This window comes from Bufo gargarizans, chromosome 3, assembly GCF_014858855.1.
Source record: "Bufo gargarizans isolate SCDJY-AF-19 chromosome 3, ASM1485885v1, whole genome shotgun sequence".
NCBI classification, from domain to species: Eukaryota; Metazoa; Chordata; class Amphibia; order Anura; family Bufonidae; genus Bufo; species Bufo gargarizans.
Genome location: NC_058082.1, coordinates 121,166,097 through 121,182,704, shown reverse-complemented (window position 1 = coordinate 121,182,704; position 16,608 = coordinate 121,166,097). Strand labels below are relative to the sequence as shown.

The following is a 16,608-nucleotide window of genomic DNA, read 5'->3' as shown; positions in this document are numbered from 1 at the left end:
TCATACATAACCTTCCAGAGATATGCCCATTCCACCCTGTCAAACGCTTTCTCAGCGTCCAAAGACAGGATGGAATGGGCACCCTCCCCACCCATCTGCATGTTCAGTAATGTCCGTCGAATATTCGTCTGAGCCTGGCGTTTGGGTACAAACCCTGATTGATCGGGGTGTATTAACTTCTCAATAACTTTTCTTAGGCGGTTTGCAAGCAATTTAGCACATATTTTAAAATCAGTGTTGAGGAGAGAGATGGGGCGATATGAATCCACCTTTTTCTCGTCCTTACCCTTTTTACCTATCAAACTTATTACAGCTTCCGAGAGGGAGGACGGGAGTTCACCCCTGTCCATTGACTCATTTAAAACCTGCACTAACACTGGAAGGATGACATCTCCATATCTTCTATATATCTCAAACGGAAGGCCATCCATCCCAGGACTGGAATTCCCCTGAATAGTTTTTAATGTCTCCCATAATTCCTCCAATTCAATGGGGCCGTTCAACCAGTCCCTCTCCTCCTCCGAGAGTCTGGGGATCGGTACTCCCTCCAGAAAGAGTCCGAATTCCTCAGGCCCCCCCCCCCCCTCCCTCCGAGGAGTAGAGGTCTCCATAATATTCAATAAATTCGTGCTCTATCTCTCCCTGGTTGGATGCCATCCCCCCATCTCTCCTCTCAACACTGTCGATCCTATTACCCCCCCTTTGATTCTGTATAAGTGTGGACAACAATCTCTCCTCTCATAGAGACACATATTTGAAGGTGGCTTCAAGACAATCAGTACACCAATAAGGGTACGAGTATACAGCGACATGTGTTGCGCAACATTTCATATAATGTATTTCACAGGTGTCACAATGCAACACTGGGACTGACTGCAATTGACTAGCGGTGGGCATATTGTATGTGCAACCCACTACCCCTACAAGGACCTATTGTAACTTTGAAGACAGACAGCAATTTTCTACTCTATAAAAGACTGATCTAATGAATTTTATAATTGCCGGCTGATTAAGAGTGGATTATTAGACATATAGGGGATGCTAAACTGTATGAGCATATGTATATGGAGACACGTGCATGCTTAGTGATCCAGCATACGTTTATAAAATCACTTATATTTAACAACCTTTAACCATGTACAAAACATATCCTGGCTTAATAAGAGTTTTCATCTCTGCTCATATTTTGTTATATGCAAGCTGCACATACTGTAAAGCCGTGTGCTGGCTTTGTATTTTCTCTAATTTTGCTCATGTTTTTGATCAGTCTGTCTTGTCCTTGCTGCTGTTTGTGTGGCCATGGAAAGGGAAGAGCGAGAGACACTGGCTGCTTCAACTATTTCTATATCTTTACATGTGAGACAGGCGACCAGCTTTTCTCTTGATGCAGAGGATGCAAAGAAAAATTCATATGAAGCACCTGCAAAGAAAGCACCCAAAATGGGACCAATCCAGTACACCTAGAGGGAATCATAAACATAATTAATATAGTGCTATATAATATTATGATTGTGAAGGTTTTGTAAAATAGCCAAGCTCATCTGCACCATTTATGAAAGCACGTTTGCTGCCAGGAGCAAGCAGAAGTCCATAGGAGAAAGATTTTTTTTTATCCAGCTTCCATGATAAAAATAAAATAGCCTTTATTATTCCATCAGTATAAAATCCATGTAGTCACCAAGTCTACGCATTTCAGGTTTCACATGGACCCTTACTCATGACTTGTTATGAGTAAGGGTCGGTGCGAAACCTGAAATGCATAGACATGGTGACTGAATGGATTTTAGGGCTCATGCACACGACAGTATTTTGCGTTCAGTATACTGGGCGTTTTTTTAGTTCAGTATGCGGTACATATACTGAACCATTAATGTCAATGGTTCAGCAAAAAGAAACTGGTGTCTCCGTGTGCATTCCGTTTCAGTATTTCCGTATTTCCTTACAGTGAAAAGATAGAACATGTCCTATTCTTGTCCGCAAATCACGGTGCTTGGCTCCATTCAAGTCAATGGGTTCGCAAAAAAAAAAACGGAACACATACAGAAATGCATCCGTATGTCTTCCGTATCCGTTCCGTTTTTGCTGAACCATCTATTGAAAATGTTATGCCCAGCCCAATTTTTTCTATGTAATTACTGTATACTGTATATGGCATACGGAAAAACGGAAACAAAAAACAGAACAACGGATCCGTAAAAAACTGACCGCAAAACACAGAAAAGGCCATGCTGTCGTGTGCATGAGCCCTTATACTGATGGAATAATAAAGGCTATTTTATTATTTATTTATTTCAAAATCTTTTTATTGTAAGCAAGACAAAATACAGGTAGTAAACATTGCATGTTGCTTTGACAGCAAATAAAGCATGAAAATGATCTAAAAAGCCTTGCTTGTTTTCTTTTTCTATTACATACTGTATACAATGTAGAAAGTGTCCAACCGTTGAAAACTTTCAAATTTCCTCCCCTCCCCCCCAACCCCCAATTCAAACATCCTTCTCGCCCTCCCTCCCCCAGGTGCCTCTGCTTCCACTAAGCTCCATTTGAATAATGGAATAACCTGCTCTACTTATGGACAAACACGCTACCTCCAGGAAACACTCCCTCATCAGTCCCCTCCGATGGACAGCCTACCCAGATCTCCCCTTAGTTGGGCTATTTTATTTTTATCACAGAAGCTGGATTTACATTTTTCTTTTTCATGTGTACAATTAATATGGAGTCATTGTTCTGTAGAATGCTGGGTGCTGGATTTACACTGCTTTGGCAACAACAGGAAAACAGAAATTGTAAATTGTTGTTATAAACCGGACAGTTAGGTGAGATTGGTGCTGCGTTACCAAAAAATCTCTCACTCAGCCATGCTGATAGACTAATAAAGAATATGGCAGCACGTGACATATCAGACAATGTCACACCTGACTGTCACTCTAGCCAAGTATAGAGGCATATAAAATAGTTTTGTGTCACTGAAGATAAACCTATTCATATAATTAAAGGAGTTGTCCAGGATTAAAAAAAACATGGCTGCTTTTTCCAAGAACAGTGCCGCTGTCACGACCATGGTCATGGTCGTGACTCCTGTAACCGCAAGCAGTTGCCTGCGGTCTTGGTTGTGTTGTCAATCACAGGTGAGGGCTGAAGTATGTTGCCTCACCTGTGGTTGCCGCTGGCAACATTTTTATGTGGCAGCTTGCTGTTTGTGTATGCAGTTGCACCTGGCTACCTGTCTTTGTAGGTGTGCCTTTTATGTGTTTGGTGTGCACAAGGTTTAGGTGTGTGCACTGTGACACTTCCCTGCACTGGTGGCTGCCCGTGGCAACGTGTTCTATATTGTACATGTGGTGGCAGTGTCTCGGCCTTTTGGCTGACTCCCAGGACATGGTTGCCACGCATGTCGTTGCCGGCGGTAACAGCTCCAGTGTGTTTGTGTGTGTATTCCCCTTTAAATGGTTTCCCCTGGTTGGTGTTGGAAGGGTTAATTCCCTTTCCTGTGTGTGTCTGTGTGGGTGTGGCCACTTTGGGCTATAAAGCCTCTTTGGAGACCTGAAGCTGAGGGGTTCTTCAGCCATGCTTTGCTGGAGACATCCTCCTGGTAATTCACCATCTGCCAGTGGGGGCCACCCTTGTGGTCATAAGTTATGTCACACATGATGTTATGAAGGTGTGTTTTTGGTATGCTTGTTTATTGCAGCTTATGGTCCTGTGTGGTGTGTGCTGTGTCCGTGTGTGTTCTTTGGACAGCAGCGCGTCTGCATGGGTTCCATGCTTTGTGTCTGTGGCAGGTAGGTGCTATACTTGTTGCATTTATCTGCCATTGCCATAAGTTGTTTATGTTTCCCCTTTATTGTAGCCTGGCCTGTGAGACTCCTGTTCCTCTGTGCCTAGGAGGAACAGGTCGTCTTACCCTGCTCCTAGTTGAGGGCAACCCTGAGGGCTAGTAGGGACTTCAAGGTTCCAGAGTATGAGCCCTCCTACCATCAGGGTCGGCTCATACAGCTAGGAGTCAGGGTCTGAGTTAGGGATATGATAGGAGATGACCTGATCTCTGTCCTGGCCTTGCAGCGACTCCATCTTCTGGCATCGCACGGCTGAGGGTTTTCCCCATCCTCAGCTGTGACAGCCGCACACAACCTGTGGAAAGGTGTGCTGTTTTTGGAAGACAGCAGCCATGATTTTCTAAAACTGGACAACCCCTTTAATCCACCTGCATGTTTGCAAGACATGTTTGTATAAGTAATTTGAGTTTTTAAATATTGTAATTAAATTCAGATATTTTTAAAATCAGGTGATGAAGCCTTATTATTCAAAACTAAGGGAGTCATTTACTATTCTGAAATACGCCAAAATTAGTTAGTTGTGCTGCTTTCTGCGACTTCGGCCCACTAACGCCAGGTCTAAAATTGTTGGTGTGGCTTGCGCGGGGAAGGGCTGGCAGGCCCGTCTCATCCATTATTTTCTACGCCTGTTTAAAGCGTAGAAAATTATCTAAATGTAAGACAGCTCAGAACTAGCGCTGGAAGCGCCAAAGTTATGGAGAGGCCTGCGCCTCTTCATAACTTCGGCGGGACCACCCCCAGCTATGGGCCTTAATTAAGACCAGTGTCTAAAACGATAAGATCATAGGTTCGGGAAATGGTTTTTTTTTTAAAGTAGAAATCAATTTATGAAGTTATTACGCAAAGTCTCGCAATAACTTCGGCTCATCGGAGCCAATACATTCTAGTTCTGTACGGAGCGCTCCGTACAGTATTGAAACAAAGTTTTATGTTTCATTCGAAGTCTATTCATTCATCCATAGTGTCCATCATATGACTACATTCATAAATCTTAATGGAAGTTTAGTTTAATCAGAGCTTAGTATTGATTGAAGCTTGATGATTTGATTTTTAAGCATCTGAATTTAATTTAAGATTTTCTGATTTAATATATATTTTTCTTTTATGCAATTAGTGCAGTATTAACTTACCCAGTGGTGCTCCCAAATGCCAGACAGTAAAGCTGGACCAAGGGATCTAGCTGGGTTCATGCTTCCACCTGAAAAGTGTCCCTGTGTATGAAAAGAGTAGTGACACATTTATAATTATTTATTGACTGTGATGTATAAAAAAGGACGAGGGTCCTGCAGCAAAGACAAAAATTAGGCATCTTTTATGTTTGACAACATCTAAAATCAGAGAGTGCTCCCCATGGAATACCCCGATGTTCTCACTCCTGAGTGATGCCCAACTCCCCAACATTCACCTGAGTATACCATTTGGCACAGGGTCATAGCAGGATTGTAGTTATAACATACTGCCCTTAACATGGGCAGCTTATTATACTGTAAATGACATATCTTCTCTCAAGGTCTTCCAAAAGGCCCAGGCAAGGCACTGCTGGTGAGGTGATCTTTGGGGTTCTACTGAAGCAAATCTTTTTCTTTTTCTAGAAATGTCTTATTTTCTACAGAACTATCTAGTGCATGCACTTGCTATTGCTTTCTCAAGTTCCTAATTTCCGTCACAATTGTGTAACCAGTTGTGCATCTTACCGCTGCCAAAGCTCCTGCTGTTAGAGAAAAGCCAATGGCAAGGCTTCCTGGCTCTGTAAAATCTCTGCGCCTTCGATTATCCACAGCAAAGACTGTGAAAGCCAACTGGAAGGTAGAGATAATTTCCATCCCCAATGCTTGTCCTGCATTTCCCTCACTACTCACCTGTGAAGACAGGACAAAGAAGTCATGAATATGGGAGGACACTTTTCAAATAGTACTGTGGACAACTGACCCCTTTCTTCCTAATATTTCCAGATGAAACATTTTGGATTTTGCTCTTTTTTTCTCTCATTAACTACAGTAGTTCTAGTTCCTTATTTCTCAGTTGGGCATATTCCCTTTGTACAGTAGATTTTACTGGGTTTTGACCAAAAACAATTATGCACAAAGTGAAACAAAATCACACAGTGTACAATTTTTCTGTATAAATATATAAAATAAGGGAACTAAAAAAACTAAAGTTGCAATGTAAAGACTCTAAGGAAACATGGATCAATTTTACATCAGAGATAACCTGGGAACGACACCTTTTACAGGACAATAATACGGAGCTTGAATTGCTGAAAACTGCATATACTAAACAGTGCCCCAGACTGAAGTAGATCTAAGAACAGAATATAAAAAGTTACTAAACCTGAATATGACTTTTATATTAATCATGAATATATATGCATATAGAAAATACAAAAACACCTTGTAACTCTCTTTACTTCCATACACAATTAGTAAATAAACAATTCAGCAGCTGTTAATCCCCTCAGGACCTTACGATTGTTCTTTTTTTGCATTTTCGTTTTTTTACTCCCAGCCTTCATGAAGCCATAACTTTTTATATTTTTCCGTTCACATACACATATGAGGGCTGAATTTTGCAGGACAAGTTTCATTTTCTAATGGCACCTTTTAATATTGCATACGATGTACTGGGGAACTGCAAAAAAAATACTAATGGGATGAAATTGGAAAAATGGAATTCCATCAACATTTTTGGGGTTTTGTTTTTATGATGTTCCCTATGCGGTAAAATTAACCTTTTACCATTATTCTCCAGGTCAGTATGATTACAGCAATACCACATTTATATAGTTTTTCTTGTTTTAGTACTGAAAAAAAAAAAGCTTTGGAAAGTGGTTGCATCTATGTGAAGTCTCGTTTTTTGTGAGGAAATCTCTACTTTTTAACTATACCATTTGGAGTTAGAATTACTTTTTGGTCACAATTTTTTTGGGGGGAGGTGAAGCGACAAAAAAAAATGGTGATTTGGCTATGATTTTTTTTCGATTATGGCATTCACTGTACTAGATAAATGCATTTATAGTTGAATAGTATGGACATTTTGAGATGCAACCGTGCAAATTATATTTTTTATTGTTTATTTTAATTATGGGGAAAGAGGACATAAAGTTTATGTCCGAATAAAAGAAGAATCCACTTGAGTGGGGAGTGCCGAATATTTTTCTTCTTATGCCATGGTACTGTTGAAGTTCTATACAAGGTTGCAGCACCGCCATTAGTGGTGAGAGAGGACCCAGTTTGGGAGACACACAGAGTTATTGGTTGGGGCGATTAGCAGTGCCACCTCTGCTGTGCTGCTTAGGGTTTTACATTTTCTTCACTTAAATGGATGAATAGGAAGACTGATAGAATGCATTACCCCTGTAATGAAAAATTTAAAAACTATTAGCATTTTTAATTTAAAAAAAAATATGCACCAAATGCTCATAGCTCAGATGGATAATTCTAAAGAAACTGTAGAACAAGGAAAGACTGACAATAAAGTGTATTAACTTATATTGCTGGTGGTGTAGATTATCCATCTGTCAGGGCGATGGGGTGTCAAGCAGACCGGAACCATGGAATTGTAACTACACCCATCTGTAAACACTACTTCCATTATGGACAGTCCAAGAGTATGGGTCACGAGTTGCTGTCTAACTGCCATTAGAGACACACAATAAGGCCTCTTGCACACGGCCGTTGTTCGACTGTTCCGTGCATTGGGGATGGCAATTTGCGGACCCCAAAGCATGGGCCCCATCCGTGCAGCTGCCGCGATTTGAATGGGTCCGTGATCCGTCTGCACCTCAAAAAAATAGAACAGGTTCTATTTTTTTGCGGTGCGGAGGCACGGACAGAAACACACCGCAGCTCCGGATTGCAAATCAATTCAAGTGAATGGGTCCGCATCTGTGATGCAGGAAGCACACGATTGGTGCACGCATATCTCGGACCCGCTGTTTGGGGGCCACAATACACGCCACGGCTGGCAACGGCTGTGTGCATGAGGCCTAATTGCTAGACACCAGAGAAGCATGTTGTGGAGATGGAAGCCCCATAATACCATTGTGTCGACCACAAAGAATATAATTGTGCCTCAATATACAGTATCAGTGACTATAAAATAATTACGTAACAGTGGCCAAAGTGTAGTTACTGCTACAGTGTATCCGGTGATGTCCATGTATAATACAGTGTTCCTCCCTATTCCTGCACTGTTCGCTACTCTACTAATGAAAAATGGCACTTTCCATCAGATTTTATAGGAGGTACAGGACACCTCACTTACTTCAACCTGTAAGTAAATTGCATCTGTCAGATGCCAGTGGTATCTGATATATATCTAATCTGGAACCTCGTGGTGGCTTCCATGATAAAAATTAGTAATGCCATTATGTAAAGACAGCCTTAGAGATTCAAGTCCATGTCTAAATGACAGTATCATTGCCTGTATGTAAATTACCAAATAAGATTCATGTAAGCGGTCCCAGACTCCTGAGGGCTCATGTAGTCATTGAGCATGGGCCCCCGTTCTTGTGACTGGTGGTGGGCCCAGCAGTCGACACTCTGCCAGACACTGAAATACACCTAAATTACACAGATTTCAGGCGCAGATTGTGGCGCAATGGTTAGTTGCGTCAGAATCTGCGACTTCTCCCTGCTCACGCCAGGTCTAAAAAAGTGGGGGTGGAAGGGGATGGGCTGGCAGACCCGTCTCATTTACTATTTTCTATGCCTGTTTCAGGCGTAGAAAAAGCTCTACATGTGAGATAGCAAGGAAGCTGTCTTACATTTAGAAGCAGTGCTGGATACACCGAAGTTATGAAGAGGCCGGCGCCTCTTCATAACTTCGGCGGATCCAGCGCCAGAGATGGGGCTTTATTAAGAACGGCATCTAAAACTTCTTAATAAATATGCCCCTTTTTCTCTATCATATGGAAAGAGGATACTTTGTTTTAATAGGACAAAGTGGTCCACTCATCACAGACATTTACATAGATATATAAATGTGGTATACGTCTCTGATCTGTGCAAATCCAACTACAGAGAATCCACGGATCCTGAGAATGGAGCAGCCTGCTCTCTGCCACCAGTAGAAAAGCAGCCACACATCTGGTAACATCTGTTCAAGCATATGGAAGATATGGGGAAAGTCAGTTTCAGCTTCTGGTGCACAGACCTCTGGCAATGCAACAAAATTAGGAGTGGCACGTGTTATTTCAGTGGACTTTATACTAAGACCTGCGGATGAAATGCTGGTCTTAGTAAATTTCCTCTATAGTGTTCATGTCTATGGACATTAAATGTGTCTGTTTAACAGGGGTTTTCTGTTTTTACTTTAGATGTAAATGTTCTGCTTTATGTCAGTTTTTGAATATTATAAAAAATTATAGGATGTAGGTTATATCCATAGTTCAATTTCAGGTAGTTAGGGTGACTTTGGATGACTGTGCATTTATTGTTGATAGGCAGGGATTTAGAGCAAATACAGACTTTTACTGATTGGAGGTGTTGGCTAAATAATACAGTATGTATGGTTAAAAGGGTTGTCTGCTTTTTACTATAGATGACCTATCCTTAGGATAGGCCATTAATAGAAGATTGGCGGGGGGTCCGACTTCTGGCACTCCCACCGATCAGCTGTTTGAAGAGAAGGCAGCGCTCGTGCATACGAGCACTGCCTTCTCTGCTGTGTTTACCTGCTCGCCACAGCAACTGCAGTGGTGAGCAGGTGTAATTACAAGTATGGCATCTCCATTCACTTCTATGGAACAAGTGAATACTACAGAGCCGTCCCATAGAAGTGAATGGGGACGCCATACTTGTGATTACACCTGCTCCCCACTGCAATTGCTTCGGCGAGCAGGTAAACAGAGCAGAGAAGGCAGTGCTCGCACAAGCACTGCTTTATCTTCATACAGCTGATCGGCGGGGGTGATGTGGGTCGGACCCCAGCCGATCTGATATTCATGGCCTATCCTGAGGATACTGTGAAAGGGCTGTGTACTGACTTGTACACACTATGATACCTTTTGGCGCAAAACCACAATAGCAAATGTCGTCTTTTAAGAGATATTTATTTGTTCAGATGACAACGCGTTTCGGAGTGACAATACTCCTTTATCAAGTCTAAAAGAAACAGTGGTAGTCCCAGGGATAAAGCATAAAGGGAAAGATAAAACATAAAGAGAAACACTGTAGGTGTATATGTAAGGTTCATAATGATAATAAGTCAATAGATATAAGTCAATTGAATGTCTATCCTGAGGATAGACATTCAATTAAAAGGTGACGGCAGCATTATGAGCAGCAGAAATGACGCGTTGTTACTGAGACATGCGCAGTCAACGATTGGAGACGCCAAGCAGTATGTGGACGTTGGAGGTGTGATGCTCATTGGTGGAGTAGTTTCCTTGTTAATTGAATATAGGTGCACAAGCTTGTTGATGACCTGCGGATATGACCCCATTGGTAGTTTTCCAAGTGGGGGGTGGAGGTTTAACAGATACCTATTGTGATTGGTGATGGTGAACCAGAGGGGGTGACATGTATGGTATAAATGTTTGGAGTAAGCACTGTGTACTGAGCTTGAGAAAGACTACATCGTAGTTGAAACGTTGCTGTTTTCCTGGGTAATTTTTGTACTTATATTATGGATTAACAACAAATAAAGTAATGGAGAATAATGCTGCCATCATCTCTTAATTGAATGTCTATCGGTGGGCTGTTGTGGATCGGGGGCCCAAGGCTGGCTGATGCATATCTCCTGAAATGAGTCAAGAAGGTACGGAAGTGCTGCTCTACATATTAATTTTTACTACTATTGGATCCGAGGAGCGTGCACGGGGACTGCAAACGTATTCAGAACGTATTCAGCATGGATACAGTCCCGGGACCTAGTAAGACTCCAGAAGTTATTTCTATGAATATGTGCCTTTACCCTGATGAGGACATTCACAGACTTATTAATGAACAGAAAAGTGATGTGACATTCTTAAGTGTACCATCTATTAATTGATTGCGTTTGAGCTTATTCCCTAATAACACTGAATTCTGTAAGAAGTTCGAGATGGTCAACAACAAATATTACTTTGAGATGATGTTACTCAATATCGAATACCTGCAAAAGGAAGCTAATTAAAACATCAGTGGTAGCATTGGATACTCAGATACAGGAACTCCTTGTTGCTGATGATTTTTTAAAACAAACAAAAAATTGCACACTATGTACAGCGCCACAAAACAGAGGTGGAAAAGATGAAAAGAGACAAGTGGCATAGAGATCTGGAGGACTACCAGACTGGCAAGGTGTACAATTGGCACTTTCAACAGATTCAGGGAAAGCCAAGGAGACGCAAGGGCAGGAGATATGAGCAAAGTCATTTTGGTTTCATCACTTGCGATTCTGAATCCACAGATGAATCTACCCAGTCCACTTTTTTAGGAACACAAGGAGAAAGCAAAGGTGGAGTGCCAGAAGGGGCGGCAGGCAATATCATAGGACCCAGAAGAAATCTGCAGTCCCAGGGCTATCCGGGCCGTACCAGGGAGATGCAGGGTCGAACAATGAGACGCAATCCGAAGAATTAAATCAACTAGTGGTGAATATTTCTTCTATTGAACTGACCTCTGATCAGATTTGTGTATTGAGCCATGGGTTGACTTTCTGTCCTTCAGCATCAAGTGATTGGTTTGGTATTGAACTGGATTTTTCAGAAGTTCTTTAGAAGATTAAGATTGAAACATTTTTTTGACTGAAGAGGGAGTTGACTCTGCTCCTGTGGGCACTGAAAACCCTTTGGGTCTTAAAAAATTGGGCCTCAGGAATAGGAGCAAATTTTCCCCACCTCAAAATAACCATGTAGTAGAAGCTTACATTGAATTGGTATCTAGACAGATCAATAGATTAAGAGAAGAAAATGAGGAATATTGTTTGTACAATGTGACGTCCCGGGAGAGGGAGGCTTTAAATTCCCTGGAGCTGAATAAAAAGATTACAGTGAAACCAGCAGATAAAGGGGGTGCAGTGGTTATTATGCACACAGATAAATACATTACTGAGGTACAGAGATAATTAGGGGATGGGGAGGTGTATGCGAAATTGAGTGGGGATCCACAATTTGAGATTAAGCATGAATTATGGGCCATCGTTGACAAAGCCTTAGAAGAGGGCATAATTGATGGTGACATTGTTGAATTTTTTTAAATAATGCACCCCATCACTCCTCTATTATATATACTTCCAAAGATCCACAAGAGCTTGGTGGATCCCCCTGGTAGGCCTATAGTCTCTGGGAGAGGTTCAATATTCCACAATGTTGCTTTTTGGGGGGGATTGTGTACTTAATACATATGCCATTAATGCCCCCTCATATATCAGGGACACCAGCCATTTTCTCTTGAGATTACGGGATGTCGCATTGCCACACGATTTCCTATTGGTGTCATTTGATGTGGTTTCATTGTATACTTCTATTGAACATGTGAATGGCCTAAGTGCCATTCGTGGGGCACTTGCCAGTGCAGGATTCTCTCCATAGATCGCTCGGTTTGTCCTCCAGCTAATGGAGGTAGTCCTGAGGAGGAATTATTTCCTCTTCGGGTATACTTTTTACCAGCAATTACGGGGCACTGCCAAGGGTGTCCAATGTGGCCCCGACATATGCAAATATCTATATGGCTGCTGTAGAGGACGAACTGGTGTACCAGATGACATATATGGAGAAAGTCCTGTGCTGGTGGCGCTTCATTGATGATATTTCTTTTATATGGGCGAGTTCAGTTGAGGAATTAAATGATTTTCATGAACATTTGAATGGGAGCATCCCAGGATTGCAGTTCACCAGGATGATGTCTCGGGTTTAGCTGCAATTCCTGGATGTCAGAGTTTATGTTGAAGAGGAATATATCAAGACAGATCTGTATCAGAAACCGACTGACAGAAACAATCTGTTAGAATATGGCAGTAATCACCCACGCAAAATGGTGAAATTATTACCATGGAGTCAATTGCAGGTGGTCTCTGATGATCAGAGATTTGACCTTAGGGTTGAGGAAATGTGCAACACATTTTTGGATAGGGGATACCCCTCTAGAATACTAATGAGGTCATGCAATAAAATAAAAGTACACATAGAGACAGTACGCTACACTCTCAGTCTAAAATGGGTACATCACAGAGGATCCCGTTTGTCTCCACATTTGGGAAACATAGTGGTAAAATAGCGAACATTTAAAAAAAGGAGTGGCATATATTGCATAAGGGTTTACCCACCATTCGTGAATTTGAGGTACCTCCCTTGATGGCATATAAGAAGAAGGCCAATCTCAGAGATCGACTTGTAAAAACGGATATAGGTAGTACACAGATGGAGAGGCAACAAACCTTAGCTCCACGCAAAAAAGGCAACTTCCCCTGTTTGGGGTGCTGCAATTGCGGTAATATGTTGAAGGGTGACAGTTTTATGCATCCATACACCCATAGGGTGTAAATTTAGGATTGGTGGATATTTTACATGAAGATCGAGGGACGTCATTTATATGATTCAATGCCCGTGCAGTTTGATTTACATAGGAGAGACTACGATGGAGATCAGAGAAAGGAATAATAAACACAAAAGTACTATTAGGAAGAGAATGATGGATAAACCTGTAGCAAAACATTTTATTGAATGTGGCCACTCTATTAATCAACTACGATTCAGAGTAATTGACTCTGTGGGAAAATTGCGAAGAGGGGGGGATAGAAATATGATTCTGAGAAAAAAGGAATTGAAATGGATTTTTACACTAAGAGCACTTCAGCCATTTGGTTGGAATATTGAGTTCAATGTGAGTGCTGTAGAATAACAATAATCTTCATTGGTGTTGACCTGTAGTACATTGCTACTTTTATACTGATTTTAATTTTTTTCCTTATTGTTTTCCCCCCTTTTTTTGTCTGCAGGAGTTAATAATGAACAACATTGAACATCTCATACATGTCCTAATACAGCTGGCGATCTGAAATTTATGATTTGACTATTCTTTTAAAAGCTTTATATAGACAGTCATGAAGGTCGCGATTTGTTTATTTACAGAGTGTATGGCTCGATTATATGCTCCGATGTTGTCTATGACCTCAGTTACCTGGGTGACATGACGCCTGAAGGTGTAGAGACAGGCTGGTGTAGATAGTGGATAGCGGAGGATCCGATCATGTGACTCTGGTGGAGTCACGTGACCAAGGGGAGGAGCAGGGAGCGATGCGCTCTGAACAATGCACATGAAGGCTTGGCAGAGCGGCCGGTTGGACCTAAATGAAGACTGGTAAGAAAGTTAGTGGGGGTGGTTATGATGATGTGAGCAACGGATATGATGCGCTGGTACTGAGACATGCACAGTCAACGATTGGAGACGCCAAGCAGTATGTTGACGTTGGAGGTGTGATGCTCATTGGTGGAGTAGTTTCCTTGTTAATTGAATATAGGTGCACAAGCTTGTTGATTACCTGCGGATATGACCCCATTGGTAGTTTTCCAAGTGGGGGGTGGAGGTTTAACAGATACCTATTGTGATTGGTGATGGTGAAACAGAGGGGGTGACATGTATGGTATAAATGTTTGGAGTAAGCACTGTGTACTGAGCTTGACAAAGACTACATCGTAGTAGAAACGTTGCTGTTTTTATGGGTCGTTTTTGTACTTATATCATGGATTAACAACAAATAAGAAGTAATGGAGAATAATGCTGCCGTCATCTATTAATTGAATGTCTATCAGTGGGCTGCTGTGGATCGGGGGCCCAAGGCTGGCTGATGCATATCTTCTGAATTAAGTCAAGAAGGTACGGAAGTGCTACTCTACATATAAATTTTTACTATCCTGAGGATAGGTCATCAATAGTAAAAAGCGGAGAACACCTTTAACATTGCATGCACTAATAAACTTACCTTTGTAACAAGTTGATTGTAGACAGATGTAGGAAGGGATAAATAAAAAATGGCAGAGGCACATATTCCACCAAGACACTGAGCCACGGCAAAGGCCAGCCCATGAAGAACATCCAATTTTCGTGCACATACCAAGGCAGAAGTAATAGCTGGGTTTAATTGGGCACCACTTATTTCACCAAAACTCTGCACCAGACTAACAACTGACAGACCAGCAGCTATTGGTGAAGCCATAGATTGTGAAGTTCTGATTGCCAAGCAAGATGATCCTAGTACCACAGTTAACAGCATGAAAGTTCCCAAAAATTCTGCTAAAACCGAGCGCCAAAATCGATGCTGTCTCAATTCCTGCAAAATCCAAAATAAGAAGTAAATTATTATTGATTCTGTAAATGCCTTTATACATATTGTGGGATGTACCTTTAATGTATCTAATTTTAAAGAAAATCTATGACCATGGAAAAAAAAAAAAAACTGCAATGCCTAGATAGTCAAAAAGGCACAGATTTAGAATATGTAATTTGTATCTTTCTACTCACTTGCATTAACCCCCCCAAAAGTTCAGTGTGTTGTACGCTAATAGCCAACGAGGACTCCTAACCTGTATATATGTAATGGAGAGGACTCCTAAAAGCTTCAGAGCATGGACCCTTTGTGCAAACGAGTCCAAAGATAAATCATACATCTTTAAAAAATCATATATACATCAAAAGGTGCAAGATAGGTAAGAGTAATGTGAAGAGTACAGACACTCTTAAGGAAAGATTGCCAGAGTAGTATGGTAATAGTTATAATAAAGCCATGTCAGAAGACTGGAACCTCCAAGTTAACTCTTCTCAACTAATTTACATCCAGTTTGCACATTATTACAAGTTTTATGCAGAATGCTATAATAGACACGTTCAATAGGGGCATGTTTAGAAAGCTAATCACCAGCAGTATAACCTCTTGGTTGTGGCTTAGTAGCTGGAAATCTAGTATCACGTTCCCTTTAAAGGGGTTGTCCCATCAAGACAACGTAGTCCCTAGGGTCTGGCCTCTAGTGCCCCCGCGGATTATGAGAATGGAGGCCCGCACTCCCCTGTTTGAATGAAATAGCTGAGATAGCTGAGTGCTTGACCTCATCTATCTTCAGCAGTCCCATAGAGTTGAATGGAGTGGTGGACATGTATTTGTGTCCACTTGTCCATTCAAATGGGAATCATGGCCCCCTGTTCTTGTGACTGTGCAAAAGGCACAGATTTTTTTGTAATTTGTATCTTTCTACTCACTTACATTACCCCCCCCCCCCCAAAGGGTCAGTGCGTTGTATGCTAATAGCCACCGAGGACTCCTCAAAGCTTCAGAGCATGGACCCTTTGCGCAAACGAGTCCAAAGATAAATCATGCATCTTAAAACATTCAGGTATATGCATCAAAAGGTGCAAGATAGGTAAGAGTAATGTGAAGAGTACAGACACTCTTAAGGAAAGATTGCCAGAGTGGTATGGTAATAGTTATAATAAAGTCATGTCAAATTTTACCAGTGAAGAAGTTCTAATAACAGTGGGAAGGATAAAAGAGTTGTAGTTGGTCTCTCTTACCTCTTTGATCACCATCCTCTCTCAATGCCAGTGGAGCTATGGATGAACGTATAACATGAACTCTTATTTTATACAATCTGCTTCTGAAGACAGCCCTCCTCTGAGAACGTAACTCCTCCTAAAGACCCTTCATACTATGCAAAAAAATAATATATTTTTTCTTTTATCTTCCCTTATCCTGTTTACTCTAGATGTGATAAAACTAGAAAAAGTAAACTATGGTAAAAAAAATAGTTGTGATGTAAATTGGATATACTGCTTTCTATACATATTGATAATTC

General features: G+C 41.3%; 1 protein-coding gene across 1 annotated transcript; it reads right to left on the bottom strand.

Moving 5' to 3' along the window:
* Positions 1–1,241: 1,241 nt before the first annotated feature.
* On the bottom strand, positions 1,242–16,342 carry LOC122931429 (aquaporin-4-like). Its single transcript, XM_044285504.1, has 5 exons — positions 16,328–16,342; positions 14,745–15,092; positions 5,534–5,698; positions 4,970–5,050; positions 1,242–1,460 (listed from the first exon to the last, which is right to left on the bottom strand). Exons 1-5 carry the CDS (start codon positions 16,340–16,342, stop codon positions 1,242–1,244), a joined length of 828 nt encoding a protein of 275 aa, XP_044141439.1.
* Between the last annotated feature and the right edge of the window lie 266 nt (positions 16,343–16,608).

Excerpts from the sequence above, each read along its gene's own strand:
- LOC122931429 (XM_044285504.1), bottom strand. Across the intron at positions 5,699-14,744 it reads ACAATCAACTTGTTACAAAG|GTGAGTAGTGAGGGAAATGC; the intron begins GTAAGTTTATTA and ends CTGTCTTCACAG. Across the intron at positions 5,051-5,533 it reads CAGCAGGAGCTTTGGCAGCG|GGACACTTTTCAGGTGGAAG; the intron begins GTAAGATGCACA and ends TTTCATACACAG.